At 40.1% G+C, this 21858-nt stretch overlaps 2 protein-coding genes across 13 annotated transcripts in view; one reads left to right on the top strand and one right to left on the bottom strand.

Moving 5' to 3' along the window:
- Positions 1-21858, top strand: part of LOC136864159 (dynein axonemal intermediate chain 7) — a 658911-nt gene that overhangs the window by 276635 nt on the left and 360418 nt on the right. The gene's annotated exons all lie outside the window — the stretch shown is intronic.
- The window catches only part of LOC136856716 (toll-like receptor 13), a 222203-nt gene that overhangs the window by 42931 nt on the left and 157414 nt on the right, over positions 1-21858 (bottom strand). For all 12 annotated transcript variants that reach the window (XM_068231075.1, XM_067134777.2, XM_067134780.2 and 9 more), the window contains one exon: positions 3588-3828. In XM_068231075.1, coding sequence (XP_068087176.1) covers positions 3588-3828 — 241 coding nt within the window. The remainder of the gene's footprint in view (positions 1-3587; positions 3829-21858) is intronic.

Raw genomic sequence — 21858 nt, 5'->3', positions numbered from 1 at the left:
GGCAGGCATCAATTTTTGAAAATGAGACAAAGTCTCTCATAGTGCATTGGCACTGCCAGTGGCTCCGAGTAGTCTATGCAGCGGCCTCCATGAGGCTTTTTGTTGCCATCTCCAATGCAGAGGACTACTTTCTCTTCGCATACATCCTCACAATTTTTGTTCAGCCGGGGTGCCATACCATCTCTACCTCAGCACATAGCCAGGTCACCAAGACATAGACTGCCCCCAAGTTGGTGGACGGCCGTTCCCAGTCATGTACTCCTGCGTCGTTTGTGACGTTGACCTAGCTCTCTTGGACGAGGTTATTTATGCTGACCTCCACCCGATTGGTGTCTCCTTTGTTCAACGCCTCTTTTGTGGCTCTGATCCTGCACCGGAGGTCCTCCTCTACTTCAACTCAGCCACTGCCTGCCTATCCGTTCAAGAACATGGAGCACTCATCAATCGCCACCTCCATCAAGTGATACCTACAACACCTCACCTTCAAGACGACTTTGACGCCGATGGAGACCTGTAGCGCGTTCTGTCCAACCGCCTCCTCTATCTTCCTCATCGCCATTATCTATGTCTTCTCACCCTACCACTTTTCCCATGTCCACCCCTGTATCGGTTCCCATCTCTGTTACTCTTTCATCTACCTACCTGTCCCTACTACCACCACTACCACCATCACCACCACCACCACCACCACCACCACCACCACCACCACCACCACCACTTGTGTAAACATCTCTCCTTTCCATTCTCTTACTACCACGACTTCGTCCCATCCGACCCCCCCTGTTGATCATTTCTCTCACCACCCTTCCCACCATTGCTCTACCACCTCACCCTTCATCGACCCAGCAATCTGCCGAGGGATCTTCCGCCGCTCCTCCAGAGACCGTGGTACCACCACCTCCGACGCCACCGCCATCTTCCTCCACTTACAGCTGTGTTATCAGAGGCATGGATCCCAGCATTGCATATGCCATCATCGCTCTAGACCTTCGCCAGGCAGGCCTTCCCATATGACGGGCATTCCATATATACAACGCTGACGGACCTACCTTCCTGGTGCGGCTACAACTGCCAACCTCTACCGATGTCCAGCACCTTATCGCTCGCGCTATACACATCTATGATTGCCATCATCGCGTCGAACCCTCCCATTCTCCCCCCCAAACCCCCACAGTCCTCCTACACTTCGCAGTCGAACCCGACCTAACCCTCCTCCCAATCCTCATCATTCATTTGCAGTCCCACCTCCACCTCCCTACATACCCCCACCCCCACTTTCACCTGACTTCCTGACTTCCCTTCCTTGTTCACTTCTCCCCTTTCTACCATATCCTAGCCTCGCATCTTCTCCCTAGCACCCCCAACATAACTCATTATATCTATACTCTGTACTGTTAATATTCTGTACTATGTCTCTTCTGAATAAAGTTCCATCTCCGCTGCACTACTTAGCCATGAGGTCAGTTTTCCACTTCTCCCTCTTTTTTCATCCAAGCTTTATCCCTCTCTTTCATTTAATGCTTCTCCTTTTCCCCCCTCACCTCTCCTGGCCAGAGAGAGGGCGTAACCCTCTAGGTGGTCCGGAAAACATGTTTGAACAAACGAATGAGCCTTCATAGTATGCACTAGCCATGCGTCTTGGTAGGTTTGCTATTTACTAACTGATGAGCCCAATTTAGCACACTGGGGCGAGACGCTGGCAACCACGAATGAGTTAGCTGGAAAATTTATAATGTCGAATAATGGGCCAGTTATATTGGTATTACAAGTGGAATTTCGGAGCTGTCAGTGGAAAGATTGCGTGGAATGGCATCAGAAGGCGAATAAGTTTGAATGGTGTCTTTAAAAGTAGAAAAGATCACAATATGAAGATAAAGCTGGAATTTGAGTGGATGAATTGAGGCAAATTATCGTTTTTAGGAAGGGGAGTTAGGGATTGGAATAACGTACCAAGGGAGATGTTCAATAAATTTCCAATTTCTTGGCAATCATTTAAGGAAAGGCTAGGAAAACAACAGATAGGGAATCTGCCACCTGGGTGACTGCCCTAAATGCAGATCAGTATTTATTGGTCGGTCGGTTGGTTTTGAACTTTTCAATATGACTGCCACGTGGGTCTGGAATTAGTATTGCTAACTATGGACCTTGAAGATGTGGAACTTATTCTATTTTAATTTATTGAACTCTTTTGTTCTATATGAATAGCTGGTGGATGGAGCAACTGTAGTTAGTGCATGACCCCTTACTGAGAACTACCACTCAACCTGGGGATTATATTGCCCATTACTTCCAGTGATCCTCAAAATTCATAGTCATCCAGAAAAGGGTTATGTGCCTTTTTAAATGTATATGAAAAATGGAATGGCTTCAGATGAATGATTATAATGTTACTGGTTTTACATCTCACTTACTAATTTTACTGTATTAGCAGACACTTATGGGCTGGACTTTAATCCCATGGGAGTACTTAATATGCTTGTCAATCTACCAACACAAGGTAGGTGTATTTGAGCACCATCAAATGCCACTGAACTGAGTCAAGATCAAATCTGCTAACTTGAGCTGTCTAAGCCATTCAGCCCAGTAGACTTTGTATGGAAAATGTCTGTGTTTTTATACTTTTTGGCAACTGTGGACCAGACAGTTTAATGGCATATTTTGCAAATCTTAAAATATTAGAAATGCCATAAAACAAACCAATTACATAATTAGCTGGAGCATTTGAACTAAAGATTCTACACAGAAGTGCTCTGAAAGAGAATATTAATCCAGGTAAAGATAATTAGATCAAGAGGAGTGAAACTTGATTACATAAAATGGACACAGTTAATAAATGAAGATATTATGATCACATTCTGGAATGATGGCAAATTAACCTCTTAGAACTTCCCATTGACCCTTTTGTAAGGCTTGGACCCCAGATCTGAAGAACAGGAAGTGGATATGCTCCATGTCTGCTGTAGGTTACATACTGCCAAATTACTTAATTCAGTACTGGCAGGAGGAGAAGTGTTGCTCCTTTACATCTGCTTTCTCCTCATACCAATTTTATAGAAATTTGCTTTCCAAGTTTCATGCCCAGTTTACATCTGCAGCGTAGTGACACTATCACAGAATATTCATTACACTGGTTGAATGGTTTATTCTATTTTGGAACCATATTATGAACTTGTGGGAAACAACGGGATACACAAATATATTTAGAACACAATTTGAGTAGATTTTACTTGGTTAAAAAGATTGTGCAATGAATATCAAACTCTTATTGTTACATAAATTACTCTGAGTGATAACTTATTGTTTCCTTGGATATATTTTTGCATAACAGATGAAAAAAAATTCTCATCACTCGTTTATAACCTGTATAATGTAAAGTCCCTAGTTCTTGAAACTTATTTACTTATGTAGTGGAAAATTTTCTGAAAAGTTTCACAAGATTCCACAATTTCTACTTATAAAATTCTGTTTCTTTAACCTTATCTCCAAGGATATCAAACCTATCCACTATTTTTTACTCACGTTCTATACAAGAATATGAATGAGAGGAAGGGAAGTCATAATATTATTTATCACGTCATAGTACTCACTGGGTTTTGAAGGTAAAATGGTTTCCATAGAGCGAGAGATACTTGAGAGAACTGGCCACGTAGTAGAACAGCCCACCTGGAATCTCTGTGTGCCCCATTTGTGCTAGGCTCAGTCCTTCCAATTTACTGTTGTTCTTTGTGCTTTTCAGCCCTTCAATTACATTTTGGAGGAGTTGTCTGCTCATTCCACTGCGTGACAGGTCGAGGTGTCTCAGTGAGCCACTCACAGGAACCAACATTCCTAAAGAGATAATATGCTGTGTATTTTGGTTTGCTTAATTCTGGGGACAGAGATGCTGAGGAGGTTAAGGTGCTCCTATTCCTTCCAGAATTTCAAATACATAAACATTTTGCTGGAAATTGTAACAAGTTAAAGGAAATAATACTGTATATTTCAGTTATCCTGTTATTATGAATAACTGAACATTAATTACATTAGAAATATACATCTAGTAGAACTAAGTTTAGTTTGTATGAGTATAAAAATAATCCTTCTGTTATTCAAATATTGGGTGTTACACATTCATTGCTGCATTCTCAGTTCAAATGCATGAGAAACAAGGTAGATTTCCTCCAGTAGCTCCTCTGTTATTGTTATGATTCCAATAATGGTTGATAATTTTTCATTTGTCGTTTTCTCTATGGTTAACACGTTCTTGTGTGTGTGTGCATGCATGCGCGCGTGTGTGTGTGTGCGTGCGTGCATGCGTGCATGTGTGTGTGTGTGTGTGTGTGTGTGTGTGTGTGTGTGTGTGTGTGTGTGCTGGCAGAAAAAAATATCCAAACACCATGAAATAAGGAATATAGAATGCAGAAATCTTGGCAATATTGTGTTGAATTAACATGTTTAATTGATTAAAGGTACAAGACTACAAATTAATATCCATGCAAGAAAAGCCATCGCAAATGTGCCAGGCTGATCCATTAATAACTGGTGTAATCACCTGACTGTTGAATGCAGGCATGCAAACGTGCATGCATTGTGTCATACAAGTGATGGATGTCAGCATGTGGAATGGAGTTCCATGCCTGTTGTACTTGGTTGGTCAATACAGGGTTGGTTAATGCCTGTTGTGGATGACAGTCGGTTAATGTCTGTTGTGGATGACACTGGAGTTTCCGTTCAATGGTGTCCCATTCGTGCATGATTGGGGACAGATCGGGGGATTGAGCAGGCCAAGGCAACAAGTCAACACACAGTAAAGCACGTTGGGTTACAACAGCGGCATGGGGGTATGCATTATCCTGTTGGAAAACACTCTCGGGAATGCTTTTTCATGAATGGCAGCGCAACAGGTTGAATCACCTGACAGACTTATACATTTGCAGTCAGGGTGCATGGGATAACCATGAGAGTGCTCCTGCTGACATAGGAAATTGCTCCCCAGACCAGAACTTGCAGTTTAAGACCAGCGTGTCGACACCGCAGAATGGTAGAATGCAGGCACTCACCTGGCCTCCTTCTAACCAGTTGCCATCACTGGCCCTAAGGCAGAATCGGCTTTCATCGGAAAACACAACGGACCTCCACTCCATCCTCCAATGAGCTCTCGCTTGACACTACTGAAGCCGCAGATGGCGGTGGTTTGGGGCAAGTGGAATGCACGCTGCAAGACGTCTGGCTCGGAGCTGTCCTCAGGTAACCGATTTTGAAGAGTTCGTTGTGTCACTGTGGTGCCAGCTGCCACTCGAATTGCTGCTGCAGATGCAGTCCGCTGCGCCACAGCCATATGCCAAATACGATGGTCCTCCTCCTTGGTGGTGCCACGGGGATATCCACAGCCCGATCTTCTTGCAAGTGTATGTTCTCTTGACCACTGCTGCCAGCACGCATGCACAGTGGAGACATTCCTGCCAAGTTGTTCTGCAATAGCGCGGAAAGAAAATCCACCTTCACGTAGCCCTATTGTACGGCCTCGTTCAACCGCGGTGGGATGTTGATACTGGCCTCTTTGTTATTGTAAAGGCCTTCTTTATCCACTCACAGTCACTCTGTTCAATTTCACAGGTAACTAACGCTCTTGCACAGTAAAGCCCGTATTTAAAGCAAACCTGATGTGGAACATCAGGGAGCTGCTACTAGTGCCACACTTATACTATCTGCAGGAAATTTGAACCATCATCATCTTTCAGATGTATAAACACGCCTACCAACATTCGTTAATCTAGTACAACCCCTTCTTGGTGTTTGGATTGGTTTTTTTCTTTTCCGTCAGTATATATATCACTAGTTGAGGCTTAAGTCTCTGTTGCTTTACAAAATGAGATGCAAACTGTAAACTGCATTGAATACATGAAGAATAAGCTCTGTGCTTATAGCGTGTAGTTATGCCAGTACTTGTGACAAATAATTCTTCATTACAGTAGCTGTGCATTGCAGTAGCTGATATGATATAATTACTAATTTATTTATAACCATGTCCTATAATACTGTTGTGGCAAAAGTCAAGGGATAGCAGTACTGGTATGTAAATATAATAGTCGCTGGCGTCACTGTACCGTGATGTCTTGGGAGTGATCGGACTTGTATAAATTGTCATCTGATATCTTGAGTGAGTATGAGCACAGTCTGTTCTGATAATGGCAAGGCAATGTGAATTATCAACTTTCAAATGGGGCATGAGGATGTGGGGAAGCCAGACAGATAGGGCATTCTATTGCTAAAGTTTTGCAGACATTTAGCATCCCTCATTGACGGTCACATATGTATCAGGAATGCCTCATGGAAGGTATTACAGCCACAGTGGACAATGCAGTGGCCTACTGTGGCTGCTTTAAAATCATGATCAGTGGCATCTGCCTAGAATTGACTGTGGTAACAGACAAACCACACTGGCTCAAATGATATCCACATTCATTGCAGGAGGTACACCAGAGTGCCCTTGTTAACACCATGACACAGGGCGCAGCACCTTACCTGGGCACAAGACATTGCTTATTGGACCCTGGAGGACAGGCAACATGTGCTGTTGTCCACTGAGTCATGATTCCAGTTGCTTCAAGCCGATGATATAATTCAGGTATGCCGCAGACCGCAAGAAGCCATGAGCCCCAATTGTAAACAAGGCAGCATACATGCTAGTGATAGCTGCTTAATAGTAATAAGTATGTTCACGTGCCAGGTTGGATCCGATCCACTGGTTTACTTGAATGTTCGTTGACTGGTGACCACTATGTTGAATTTCTTGGTGACCATTTTTATAGTCCTTCATGGACCCACAATGTTGAGGTGGTCTAGCAGGATAATGTACCATGTTTTTAGGCCCTAGTTGTCCAGAATTGGTTTGAGGAGCATTCTGGAGAGCTTCAATGACTTCTGTGGCCACCTTGTTTGCCTGATGTGAACCACATTGAGCAAATATGGAATGTGGTGGAGGGGTCCATTTGCATCCAAGAACTATTCATACAAATAGCAGGGAACTGAGGATAGGTATCCAGATGGCGAGGGCCAACTTTTCCATAAATGTTTTATCCACTTGTGGAATCAATGCCATGATGAGTTTCTGCATTTTGCCAGGCTAGAGGATAGTCTATGTAAATTTTGGCCAGTATACCAGAAGCAGCAGATCCCACTGATAGGCCCTGTTGTTGGTAGATAATGTCATAGATTTAAAAATATTTGTTTCTAATGGCAATTCTATGACAATATCTACCAACAACAGGGCCTACCAATGGGATCTCCTGCTTCTGGTATACTGGCCGAAATTTACATAGACTATCTAGAATACACATCAATCAGCAAAATAGATAATATATTCTTTTGGTGCAGATTTGTTGATGATATCTTCGTTATCATCGACAATAGATCCACTGACAAAAACATCATACTGGACAAACTTAATACAATAGACCCCTACATAAAATTCACGAACCTATGAAGTGTTTTTACACATGTTGTTTTAATATATTTTAATGTGTTCAGTGCATTTTAATGTGCTTATTGTATTTGTACATACAACTTAGATTTAAGCATTAGAATAAGTTGCATAGTCAAATTCCAAGTCTTAAAGAAGACAGTTTTATACCCACGTACCAAATGATAGCGCATATTCAATTTTACATTTAGTATGCTCAATTTGGACACATTCAGATATGTTGTTTCCTTACGGCATCTCCCTTTAGACAGAGTAATGTCAATTATTGCCTAACATATATGTAAAGGTACAAACTATGTTCAGCTGATGATGACCAGATAGGTTGAAACCGGTACTGTAAGATATTTTTTTTACATAAACAGTATTGATAAGGTCGAAATCCTTTCTTATCTGTATATGAATAATTTTGTTAATAATTTAAAATTTGCAAGAATTGTTTTTTTAACAATTCATATAATTCCTAGTTTCAGCCAACTAAAAATGAAATAAAAATGTAATGTTTTCTCTACAAAGTGGGGGGACGACTGCCCCCCTCGCCCCCTTTAGTCGCCGCTACTATGTGTGTCTTTAGAACACATATCTAAGCATGGAATGAAAAATAAAACTCTTTGACCTTAATGATCTCTACATTTTAAAGAAAATTAGGGATGCAAATTGGATTTCTTAAAGCACATCCTTACCGTACTTTTTGAAAGTTCTAAGAATGTGTGCTGAGAAATTCTACTTATAACAAGTCATTATGCCATATGAAAATAAATATCCTTTTCAAGTATTCAATTGAATATGAATGCATTCAAAGTTGTCAATAATATCTTCCTTGTGTCAGTTGTGTGAAAGTAGGAGGAGAGAGAACAGACTAGTTTGAGCAAATAAGTGGATTAAGAGAAGGAAGTGCTCTTCCTTGTGACCTGTTTATTATGATTATAGATAGTGCCAGTTGTGTGAAAGTAAGAGGAGAGAGAACAGACTAATTTGAGCAAATACGTGTATTAAGAGAAGGAAGTGCTCCGTCACCTTTGTTCTTCATTGTAGTAATGGATGATTTAATGACAAAAGTGGCAAGGAAAATTGGGGAAAGAAAAATGAAAGTGATGATGTTAGCTGATGACTTGTTAATCTGGGGAGAAAAGGAAGAGGATATCCAGGAACAGTCAGATGTATAGAAAGATGAGGAGGAACGATATGGATTGAAATGTAATGCCAAAAAGATGGCGATTGTGATCACAACTAGAAAGAAGGGGAAATCTGTGAGAGGGATAATGCTTGAAGGGGAACAACTTAGGAAGGTAGAGAGTTTCAAGTACCTGGGAAGTGTTGTAGAGCAAAGTGGAAAAAATGATAAGGAAATAATCGAGTGTGGAAGACAAGCAGAAGTGTTCCTGAAAAGTGTCAGAAGCCTGGCTTGGAGCAAGGATGTCCCTCAGAGAAGCAAAAGAGTGATATACAGGACGTACTATATACCTATTCTGATGTATGCTACAGAAACTTGGGTAATCAGGCAGAGAGCTGTGACTATGATACATGCAAGTGAAATGAAATTTCTGAGAAACAGGATAGGAGCAACAAGAATGGATGAGAAATGAGAAGTTTAGAGATATAGTAAAGAAGAGCTACTGCAGAACAGGATAGAGACATCTAGAATGACATGATGGAGAGAATGACAGAGGAAAGGATACCCAGGAGGATGTACAAAATGGAGATAACAGGGAAATGACCAAGAGACAGGCGGGTAAAAGGAGTGGAAGTGTGTGCGCAGAGAAGAGGAGAGGACTGGGCAAGAGTGAAGAGGGAGAAGTGGTGGGGAGACAAGAGGAAATGGAGAGGCTTATGTTCCAAACAGACCTGGCCTACAGCTGGAAACTGCTTATGATGGTGATGATACGAGGCAAGTTGGCCATGCGGATAGGGGCGTGCTGTGAGCCTGCATCCGGGAGATAGTGGGCTCGAACCCCACTGTCAGCAGCCTTGTATATGGTTTTCCATGGTTTCCCATTTCACACCACACAAATGCTGGAGCTGTACCTTAATTAAGTCCGTGTACACTTCCTTCCCACTCCTAGGTCTTTTCTATCCCATGATTGCCATAAGACCTATCTGTATTGGTGTGACGTAAATCACACCATGGAAAGAAAAAAAGGATGATGATGATGATCTTCCTTGTGACAGAGAATCGTATATAACAGAATGAGCAATCAGTAACAAGTGCTGTGATCAAATCAAGTTTAACCTACCATCTTTAGATTAATAGGGTGAAACACGCAATTGTGTTGACGAGACACTCACTGATGCTCTCTCTCTTTTGCAATAATAGTGTTGCTTCTCCATCTTTCTTTCAGATGAAGATGTTCTGTGTTATAAAATGTCATCAGTCTAAATTGATGTATACAAAACAAAAATGTTCATTCCAACAGAAGCATGAAAGATACAACATTTGTAGAGGTGTGGCATGAAACTCACAAGTAAACCTTCTCTTCTTTGATACTGATTTGCTGGAAACCCATATATTTTATGAAAGCTTATGTCACAAGTAGAAAAACTATGAAATCTTAGGGGCAGAGGGACAAGCACTTAAGAGCTATAGGAGCCACAAAGTATCAGTAAAGTGTTGGAAACATGACACCAAAAGTTGCTAAAATTCTCTTTTCATGTATTTGTATGAAATAATATGGTATGAAGGTGTAGATCTCAATATAAAGGAAGAAACAAGTCATTGAAAAGAAACAATATACGAAATCTATTACATGAGACAATCAATGTGCAATTCATCAAATAAATAGTGAGACGGGCAGAAAGATAGTTCACAATGGGCAAATTTTACAAAAGCGATAGCCTTTCATTTTGCATACGTATCATTAGTCAATGAATTGAAGCAGTAATCCATTGGCGCAATCCACATTCCAGGTTCGTCATCCAAGTATCCGCCCTTATAAAAAGCATACCGGTACTTAATCAAATTCTTGAAATAAGGAGCGCTAAACTGATATAAGGAAATGGACTGCAGAGCTAGAAAACTATCACGATGCCAAATGTGCTCCTGTGTCTCAACAATGATTGTGCCCGTTGTCTAACGAACAAAAGATCTGTATTGTCTTCCCCGTACATCCTTCAGGTACAAGTTCTTTTTGTAGGAGTTTACCATCAGGTATTTCGGAAGCAGACAATACATGATCTTTATTAGAACATCATGAATCCACTAAAAGCAGAATTTTCTTCCTTTCATCAGGTATACTTGGCCAAAATACATCACGATAGAACCATTTAAGGTCTGCTTTCGACATGTTCGCTGTTTTTCCAGCATACAATCTTATATTTGGAGGATCTGCTAGCTCTGACTGCAGGAATTTTCCAGATGGCTCAGATACAAGCACATACGTTGGCCGCAGTATTTCGCCTTCCATTGAAATCACAGGCGTTATCATTAAACTGTGCTGTGTTGCAGAGACTGATCCAACAACAATGCAAACAACTATTGTTCCTCTGGTTTGCAAAGTTTGATGCCCATGTAACTCTTTGTCAAATCTACTCTGGTCAGCATGGAAGACATTTGTCAATGGAAAGTTTTCTGTAACGATGAGGTTGCAAATCTTTGCAACAAAATCATCGTTTGCCAGTGACAAGTTTGTCTCCTTATCCTGCCAATTCCTGCCAACTTGTGGGTATTGCTCTGTCACAATGTTATTCCACTTCTTGAAGTGATATATCCAGGAATCAGAAGCTTTAAAATCAATTGTATTTTGCAGATCCATCGTTAAGTTGCATGGCCCACAGTTGCAATGTCTGGTCGTGAATAATTGCTCCTTCTGTTTCCTATTCTTTGAATTTCTGAAGGACAGCCTGATTGATTTTTTGGATCGATGGAGCATTCATTGTTTTCTCCAAATTGTACAGAATGTTCACATTCTTAATTTTCTTGAACTGGTTCATTACTGACGCATGCGACAGACGTTTTGTCTGAGGTTCGCCTGTCATAGGATCTGTAGTCCAGTACACTAAAGCTTGTATGCAATCCAGTCCCCTTCTCTCATATTTGCTGGACCATCTTGCTTTCACCTTTTAGGTAAAGGCACATACTCAGATGCCAATGAACTTGAAGTAGTAGATTTCATTTGAAGTCAATAACAAGTCACATTTTCAACATCCCAATGTATATTGTTTATTTTCAATGAGTTGTTTCCTCCTTTATATTAATACCTCCATGTTCTTACCATATTATTTCATATAAATACATGAAACAAGCGTATTAGCAACTTCTGGTGTCATGTTTCCAACATTTTACTGATACTTTGTGAGTCCTATAGCTCTAAATCGCTTGTTCCTCTGCCCCTAAGATTACATACTTTTTCTACTTGTGACATAAGCTTTCAGAAAATATATGGGTGTCTCGCAAATCGGCATCATAGGAGAGAAGGTTTACTTCTCAGAGATATTGTCATTCACCCAGGCAGATGAGATTGAATCCTGGCCAAAAGGCCTATATATACACTGGTAAAAAAGAAAATTCCAACACCAAGAAGACATTAGTTTAGAGGAATGCAATTTAGACTAAGCAAATGTCTAGGTTTCTGTTTTTTGTAATGTCTGAAGGCATTTCTTTTCAGTTTTGACACAGTTATAAAACAAAAATTGTCTAGATAACATTTCTATTTGGTTAGCACTAGAATGGCCAAACTTTTCTCATACTTATAGAGGCTGCAGGTGGTCATTTTGACCACTGCTGCTTACTGATATATATCTAGCATCCAGGATCTGGCAACATGTGAATGTTCAATAATTTATTTTATAATAACATAGTTAACCACTGGGATTTATTATATACAGATCAATCCATTGTTAAATATTAATAATTGTTCATATTCTCTCACTTCTAATAGAACCAAACCAAACCCCATGGCACTACAGCCTTTGAAGGGCCTTGTCCTAGCAAGCAACCGCTGCTCAGTCCTAAGGCCTGGAGATTGCGAGGTGTCGTGTGGTCAGCACGACGATTCCTCTCGGCCGTTATTCTTGGCTTTCGAGACCGGGGCCGCTATCTCACCATCAGACAGTTCCTCAATTCTAATCACGTAGGGTGAGTGGACCTCGAACCAGCCCTCAGGTCCAGGTAAAAATCGCTGACCTGGCCGGGAATCAAACCTGGGGCCTCCGGGTAAGAGGCAGGCATGCTACCCCTGCACCACGGGGCCGTCTCACTTTTAATAGGTAACAATGAAATATTTCAGCAGACTTGTATTGAATGCCTTTGTGAAAACTTATGATAAAAATAACAGTCTCTATTTGTTTACAAGTCTATTCAGGCACTTGATAAGCAATTTATGCAAGTGATCACCTTGCATGAACATTTTCCACAGACTACTTTGTTGCACGAAGAACATGTGTCAGAGGTTTTTTTTTCTGTTTACAGCAGGAGTTCACTTGACATTGTCGTTGCCCCTGGCACAATGGACCCGAGTCTGAGGCTGAGACTGAAGTGTAGGGAGTTCAGTCAACCAGCTCTTGTCTTCACAAAATCAGATCTTAGTTCTTGTATTACTCGAAGAATATAAGAGAAGGAGGAAAGGAGAAGGTGGTAGTGTTTCACGTTGGTACTAACAACGTGAGACAAGCAGGTATAAGTACCAACATAGTTGGGAATGTGTGGGATCTGGTAAATGCAGCACGGAATACTGTGTAGGAGGGATACTGACTGGAAGGTGATGTCGAGAGATTCTCTGTCCCGTAACTTCCTTGTAGAATATTCACGAATTTAATGCCGCTAGATCAAGTACTTTGTAAAATACATGTACAAGCTACCTTCAGCATCTAGCCTAAGTGGTGTATTTACATGCCATTTGATCAGCTACATCCACACCATACTTAGTTCAGTTACAAAATTCAGTAGTACTAGGGAGTTTCTTGTTATCTTCACTGACTTGAACACTCGGGTGTAAAATGCTTAGCAGAAGCATGTTCTTGTTCACTTTTCCTTGATATACCATTCTTTGACAGTAGTGTGATCTTCCTTCTGAATTACGACCGTCACATACAGATTCATGCGTAATGCTTATATTGACTCTGGGATTTCCTTCCTCACTCGATTGATTGTTCCAACAATACTAGTTTTCTTCTCCTTCAGTCTCTCACAAGGGGGCATTCCCTACTCGTCACTACTGATTTCGCACAAATTTACAGAACATGCAGGGCTTGACTAGAAATAAAGTACCCGAAGTGGGAACTCCAGATGGCCAAGCGTATAGTAATTTAAAAAAAAAAATAATAATGTTGACGTGGCTCTCGTACCGTATAAGCCACTTACGTTAGCGCAAACGCCAAGCAGCTGTTGGCGTAGTGGTAAGAGCTCGAACTGGTAATTTGATGGTCGTGGGTTCGACTCCCCGCATGGAGACTGCTTTTTCTGTCAACTTTTATATTATTCATTTTCCAATTACGCAAAGAGGTGAATATTTTATTTTATTTTATTTATTTATATGCAAAAGGCATAGAAAAGGTAAAAAATTGGGATTTCATTGTCAGACTTTTTTTCTACCTGTGGCAAGAAACTATTGTTTGTGTACAGCTGCCAGGAGCAACCTTCACTTGTCAGGTGAAAACAAATCTTACTGCGAAACAACTATTCACGTTTATTGCACATTCCCCAAGGAGGGGAGATAGACATTAAAGGAAAAAAAAAAAAATTCTGTTTGAACACACTGGGAAAGTTCGCACCATCAAATTTTCTAAAATTGTGCACTCATTAAAAGAAATTACGTCCTATGTGCTGTTTGCATATAAATAAATAAAATAAATTAAAATAAATGAATAATATAAAAATTGAGAAAAATATTCTTCACACGGGGAGCCGAACCCACGACCATCGAATGGGTTGGAGAAAAGGGAGGAGGAAGTAGCTTCTGCAGCTGTCAGGAAAGATAGGACTACCAGGAGGGGAGGGGATCAAATGAGGTGGGTAGGGTTGAGACTCTGGTCATGGGGGATTCTATCGTTAGACATGTCGGGAAAGTGTGTGGAGGAAAGGGTACCAGGGTAGAGTGTTATCCAGGAATTAGGTTAAGGCAGATGTTGAGGAAAGTAGAAGAGAAGGAGGAGGGAAAGGAGAAGGTGGTAGTGTTTCACGTTGGTACTAACAACGTAAGACAAGCAGGTATAAGTACCAACATAGTTGGGAATGTGTGGGATCTGGTAAATGCAGCACGGATGAAGTTTAAGGAAGCGGAGATTGTTATCAGTGGAATACTGTGTAGGAGGGATACTGACTGGAAGGTGATTGGGGATTTAAATGAGACTATGGAGTGGGTATGTGGAAAACTGGGAGTGAAATTTCTAGATCCTAATGGGTGGGTAGGAGATAGGGATCTGTGCTCAGATGGCCTTCGCTTAAACCGCAGTGGTACATATAAGTTAGGAAATTTGTTTGGAAGGGTTATAGGGAGGTACATTCAGGGTAACAGGGTGCGCTAGGGAGCGGTGTTAAGGGAACAAGGAAGTGGAAATCAAGTAGGGATGACAATAAAACTGTTAGTGCTCAACTGTAGAAGTATTGTAAAGAAAGGAATAGAATTAAGTAATTTAATAGATATATACTTACCAGATATTGTAATAGGAGTTGAATCATGGCTGAAAAATGATATAATGGATTCAGAAATTTTCTCACGGAACTGGGGGGTGTTGAAATAATAACATTAGGTTATTTATTAGACCACCTAATCAATACATCAATCATCCAAGAAAATTTTGTATTGATTAGGTGGTCTAATAAATAACTTAAAGTTATTATTTCAATCAAATATCATCAATACGGACCAAAAATGATATTTATTACATGTAATACTGGGGGGGTGTATCATAGAGATAGGATAGGAATGGTAGGAGGGGGAGTATTCATTCTTGTGAAAAAAGAATTTGTAAGCTACGAAAAAGTTAAAGATGACAAGCACGAAATTCTAGGGCTAAGGCTCATTTCTAAAGATAATAGACAACTTGATGTCCTTGGAGTATACAGACCAGGAAAGGGTAGCGCAGATGCTGATTCAGAATTATTTGGTAAGATAATCAGCTATGTGGGGAAAAGATGAGGAAAGGAACGTGATCGTAGCGGGTGATCTCAATTTACCAAATGTCAATTGGGAAGGTAATGCGAACGACAGGAAGCATGACCAACAAATGGCAAATAAGTTAATATGGGAAGGGCACCTGATTCAGAAAGTGATGGAACCAACTAGAGGGAAGAATATTCTGGATGTGGTGCTGGTAAAACCAGATGAGCTCTATAGAGAAACCAAAGTAATAGATGGTATTAGTGATCATGAAGCTGTTTTTGTGGTAATTAAAAATAAATGTGAAAGGAAGGAAGGTCTTAAAAGTAGGACTGTTAGGCAGTACCATATGGCTGATAAAACAGGCATGAGGGAGTTTTTAATAAGTAACTATGATCGGTGGAAAACGGTAAATAAAAATGTAAACAGACTCTGGGATGGGTTTAAAGCAATTGTTGAGGAATGTGAAAATAGGTTTGTACCTTTAAAGGTGGTAAGGAATGGTAAACATCCACTATATTATAACAGGGAAGTAAAGAGACTAAGAAGGAGGTGCAGATTGGAAAGAAATAGAGTTAGAAATGGCTGTGGAAGTAACGAGAAATTGAAGGAACTTACTAGGAAAGTGAATCTAGCAAAGAAGTCAGCTAAGGATAACATGATGGCAAGCATAATTGGTGGCCACACTAATTTTAGTGAAAAATGGAAGAGTATGTATAGGTACTTTAAGGCAGAAACAGGTTCCAAGAAGGACATTCCAGGAATAATTAATGAACAAGGGGAGTGTGTATGCGAGGATCTTCAAAAGGCAGAAGTATTCAGTCAGCTGTATGTAAACATTGTTGGTTACAAGGATGATGTCCAGATAGAGGAGGTGACTAATACTAAGGAAGTATTCAAATTTACCTAGAACAGGAATGACATTTACATTAAGATACAAAAGTTGAAAACTAGAAAAGCAGCTGGAATTGATAAGGTTTTGGGGGATATACTAAAGAGAATGGGTTGGGATATAGTACCATATCTGAAGTATTTGTTTGATTACTGCTTGCATGAAGGAGTTTTACCAAATGAATGGAGAGTTGCTATAGTAGCCCCTGTGTATAAAGGAAAGAGTGATAGACGTAAAGCTGAAAATTACAGGCCAGTCAGTTTGACATGCATTGCATGTAAGCTTTGGGAAAGCATTCTTTCTGATTATATTAGACATGTTTGCAAAATTAATAACTGGTTCAATAGAAGGCAGTTCGGTTTTAGGAAAGGTTATTCCACTGAAGCTCAACTTGTAGGATTCCAGCAAGATATAGCACATATCTTGGATTCAGGAGTCAAATGGACTGTATCGTGATTGATCTGTCTAAAGCATTTGATAGGGTGGATCATGGGAGACTACTGGCAAAAATGAGTGCAATTGGACTAGACAAAAGAGTGACTAAATGGGTTGCTATATTTCTAGAAAATAGATCTCAGAGAATTAGAGTAGGCAAAGCTTTATCTGACCCTGTAATAATTAAGAGGGGAATTTCTCAAGACAGTATTATTGGACCTTTATGTCTTCTTATATATATTGCACATGGTTATGAGGGTGTTTAGCAGATAGCAGATAGCAGATGCCTAAACAAATTTATCTGTCTGCAGATGAGTGGATCTAGTTTTACAGAGATCAAATCTCAAATACCTTAGTATTTCTTTGAACCTGTTTCTTGCCATAGTGTTAGTGAATACAGGGGGACCCCATAAAAACAACCACATGATCTACTGCTAGACTAGTAAGTTTATAAGCTCCAAGTGTGTATAACAAAGCAATAAAAGCATCTAATTCTTCCAAAGAAATAAACAAATATCCATTGTATGTCTACGAGCTTCAGTCTCTGTGCACATCTTTATATACTTCAACGTGGATGTGTCAATGAACAAATGCCAGGCACTGGCTTTGCTATTAGTTTTCTACTCTTAGCATGAGAAGTAGGCCCTCCTGCCTCTTTTAGTACATTCTGTGCAGCCATCCTTCCTGGAGGTTTCCCACTACTGTTGATAACAGTCCAAATAGTTGTTCCATCCATACCACATAACTGATTACTTAGTGCAAATGAAGTTGATTTTACCAGTTCATGACCCCTCCCACCTCATCCCCTTCCTCTTTGAACAGGTTGCCCGCTGCTAAGAGATCATCCTCTGCTGCAAAATTGATCACGGCTGGTTGAATGAGTAACTGCACCTATTGTAGATACGAAGCCCACTGTGTGCATATTCTCATTAGCCTAATTACTATCCAACATATTACCACACTGTTGAGGTAAAAAATTTTCATCGTCACTCATCACATCTATATCTGATGATGTATCTTCGTCACCTGATTCGTCGTCCGGCTCCATGGTTAAATGGTTAGTGTGCTGGCCTTTGATCCAGAGGGTCCTGGATTCAATTCCCAGCCGGGTCGTAGATTTTGACCTTAAATGGTTAATTCCCTTGGCTCGGGGACTGGGTGTTTGTGCTGTCCCTGACATCCCTGCAACTCGCACATTGCACATAAAACTATCCTCCACCACAATAACACGCAGTTATGTACACATGGCAGATGCCGCTCACCCTCATCGGAGGGTCTGCCTTATAAGGGCTGCACTTGGCTAGAAATAGCCGCACAAAATTATTATTACCTGATTTGTCTTCTCCTAACTTTTCAAGCTCTGCTAATAATTGAACAGGAGTAAGTTTTTGCCACCGAGCCATTATTATGCACAATACTACACAAGGGACAGGCACTAACTCGTCCACTTGCGACCACTGCTAGAGGCATACTATTTAGTTACATCATGCACTCCTATAGCACCACTTGTAAAGATATCACAGGAAGCAAGCCATGAGCAGAATAGAGCTCTCTGTATCAACGAAGTGAAGTGGTCAAAATGACCGCTTTTGGCCTTCCTAGGTATAATGGACATTATCGGTGTTGCCTTATTCTTTACGGATGTAATTTTTGGCGTGAATGTGCATAACCCTAAAAGATTAAAAGTCGCAAAAGGATAACCTTGTGTGTAAAAAAAGTACAAGTGTGGAAATACCTTGAAATTGGCTAACGGTCAAAATGGCCGCTCTGGTCGTTCTAGTGTTAAAGTTTCCAGATCACAGGTTCAAGTATGCACAAGAAGACATGTGACATGGTGGTACATTAATAACTCCTGTAGTCACCATGATTTTGAATGAAAGCATGCAAACATGCATGGATTGTGTCATACAGGTGCTTTATGTCCTTTTGTAGGATGGGGTTTCATGCCTGTTGCACTTGGTCAGTCTAATCAGCAATGGTTAATGCTGGTATTGGATGACACTGGATTTGTCATCCCATAATGTCTCATATGTGCTCAGTTGCAAAAGGTCTGGTGATCTCGCAGGCCAAGGCAACTGGTTGACACTCTGTAGAGCACCTTGGGTGACACCAGCTGAATGACGATGAACACTATCCTGTTGGAAAACACCTCCTTGAATACTGCGAGTGAATGGCAGCACAACTGGTTCAATCACCTGTCTGACGTATAAATCTGCTGTCAAGTTTCCTGGTATAACGACAAGGGTGCTCCTACTCTCAAAGGAAATTGCTCCCCAGGCCATAATTGCTGGTGTAGGTCCAGTGTGTCCCACACCCGGATTACTTGATAGATAGATAGATAGATAGATATGATTTATTTTATCTGGCAAAGTTAGGGACACATGTCCCTGTCTTACACTTAACCAGTGAAATACATAATTAACATAAAAATATATAACATACAGAATAAATGAAAAAGAGACTGAAACAAATTACTACGGTACTATGCTATCCTGCTGTACATAAGAATAACTATTATAATACACAATATAAATTAACATTTTGCTTCCTACTTGATATGAGGACTGGAAAAATATCCAAAGGTTTTCTCAGTGATTTCCAACAAAAGAATAGTGTTACAAAAATGTTACAAACTTTGGGCTAGGAAAACTTGGGAGTGAGGAGACGAGCTGCTCAACTAAGCAGTATGTTCTGAGCTGTCAGTGAAGAGATGGTATGGAATGGCATTAGTTAACATACTAGCTTGAGAGGAGCTTTTAAATGTAGGAAAGATTATAATATAAAGATAAGGTTGGAGTTCAAGAAGGCAAAGGGAGGCAAATATTCATTTGCAGGATGAGTAATAGGGATTGGAATAACTTATCATGGGAAATGTTCAATAAATATCCAAGTTCTTTGGAAGCATTTAAGAAAAGGGTGATAGCCCTAAATGCTGTGATCACTGATGACTGATTGAAGATAACATCACATTAAAACAACATATTTGCTAGTTATGGTGGTGTCAGAGCCATTCACCTCTGTGTGCTGTCTGATAATCTTATTCTGGAATGAACAGTCATGCAATTCCTAGGATCTGAGACCAGGATAAGTATTATATGAACATCTTCCTGAAGTATGAATGGAGAAAAGAACCACAGCTATAGCCACCAAAATTTGATGTGACCAATTTACTTTGACTCCTTTGTCCTTAACTGTGCACAGGTAGGGAGACAGGTAGACAAAGTTGTAAAGTAAGGGATATCTCAGTGCAGCATTTCTCAGTCCATGAATACCTGTCAAATCTGTAAAAATGAGAGAAATTGCATATCATAAGGGAAGAAATACAAATGTTGTCAAATTAAATCTATTGCTTGCAATTTTTGTTATAATTTCCTTTCCCAACTCATAACCTCATTTCTACTACCATATTTTACATTAAAATAATGCTGAAGAAAAGCACCAGTATTTTTTTAAAAACTTCTATTTTAAAAACAAGGTGTACAGTTTTAAGAAATTGGTTTAAAAGGAGTAAATAAGTGTCAAAAGAGTGGGAAACACTTTCTCAGTGTAAACTATGACTGAAATGTATTCATTTTATGATGCAACAGCCCTTATTATTGAAAAGTAAGAAAGTAAGATTTTTAGTTTTATGAGATTGTTAATATTGTGACCATAATCTTGGGACCTCCAATTTAACACTGAATCCAAAACCATAGGGATGTGACTTTTAAAACAAACCTCACAGCAGTTTGGTTGGGATGTATTGTTACTAGAATTCTATTGTTTCCATTAACCTGTTGTAATTAAGATAGCATTAAGTGCAGTTTAGAATTGTAGTGTAGTTATTTTTTGATTAGATAGTATCTTGCCTACTTTTTCTGTTTGTGTGTAATAGTAGTAGTAGTAATTATCTGCATATACATATTTAGTGTAACTACACGTTTCTATAATTAGCCTTTTTTTAAATTTCACCCCCCCCCCCCCCCCGAATTTGGCCAACTTTTTGAGAAGCTTTTTTTTTTTTTTTCCTCTTATCTTTCTCTCCTCTTCAGAAATGATCTGTTTGGGTCTCCTTTTTAGTGGTTTCTCTTTAAATGATTTTAGACTGTCAACCTCCTCCTCCTCCTTCTTCTTCTTCTTCTTCTTCTTCTTCTTCTTCTTCTTCTTCTCAGAAGGTCGGCTACCATCATTGAGATTCTTGCTTTAGATGATGCAATGTGAAACAGCTCAACAGTGAAACAGTAGAACCAAGTTTTCAGATTATTATTCCAAGAAATGCATCTCCTTCCTGTCTTCTTTTGCCTTGAATCTTCCCTTGAATGACCAGCTGCAGTAGAAGATATTACTCTCCTCTCATAACATGATCAAGATACCATAGCTTTCTGATTTTGACATTATTTAATATTTCCTTTCTCTTTCCCATTCACCTCATTACTTCATAGTTTGAGATTTTATCTGTCCAACTCAGCCACAGTATCCTTCTGACATCCATAGCTTGACTCTAATCTGTTCATTTATCTGTTCTTTCTTCTGTACTTCTTTCTTCTCTTTTATTAGCCTATTGAAAATGAAAACCTACAACCTGTTTTCCAGTCATTGACCGGGTCAGGGATGTAATGAATGAAGCACATATAGGCTGTTAGTACGATGGGGTCGCCACTCCCAAAGTGATATATTAATGACTGATAGATGCAATGAAATGAGAATGGAGAGTGTTGCTGGAATGAATGATGACAGGGAAAACTGGAGTACCCGGAGAAAAACCTGTCCCGCCTGCACTTTGTCCAGCACAAATCTCACATTGAGTGACCGGGATTTGAACCTCGGTATCCAGCGGTGAGAGGCCGACGCGCTGCCATCTGAGCCACGGAGGCTCTTTTATTAGCCTATTATTCCTAGTATTTTATAATTAGGGTACGTCTAAGTAGAATATTTGTAGTGTAGTTATTTTATCAGTTACATTATTGACGTAGAACCCTGGTTAACTGAACTAAAGAGGGGGGAGCTGTTTCGGATAATGATTTTTTGGTTAAGCTATGAATATCTATTATTATTTTTTA

This window comes from Anabrus simplex, chromosome 1 (assembly GCF_040414725.1).
Source record: "Anabrus simplex isolate iqAnaSimp1 chromosome 1, ASM4041472v1, whole genome shotgun sequence".
In the NCBI taxonomy this organism is placed as follows: domain Eukaryota; kingdom Metazoa; phylum Arthropoda; class Insecta; order Orthoptera; family Tettigoniidae; genus Anabrus; species Anabrus simplex.
The sequence above is the reverse complement of the archived record's forward strand: the minus strand, read 5'-3'. Positions and strand labels throughout refer to the sequence as shown.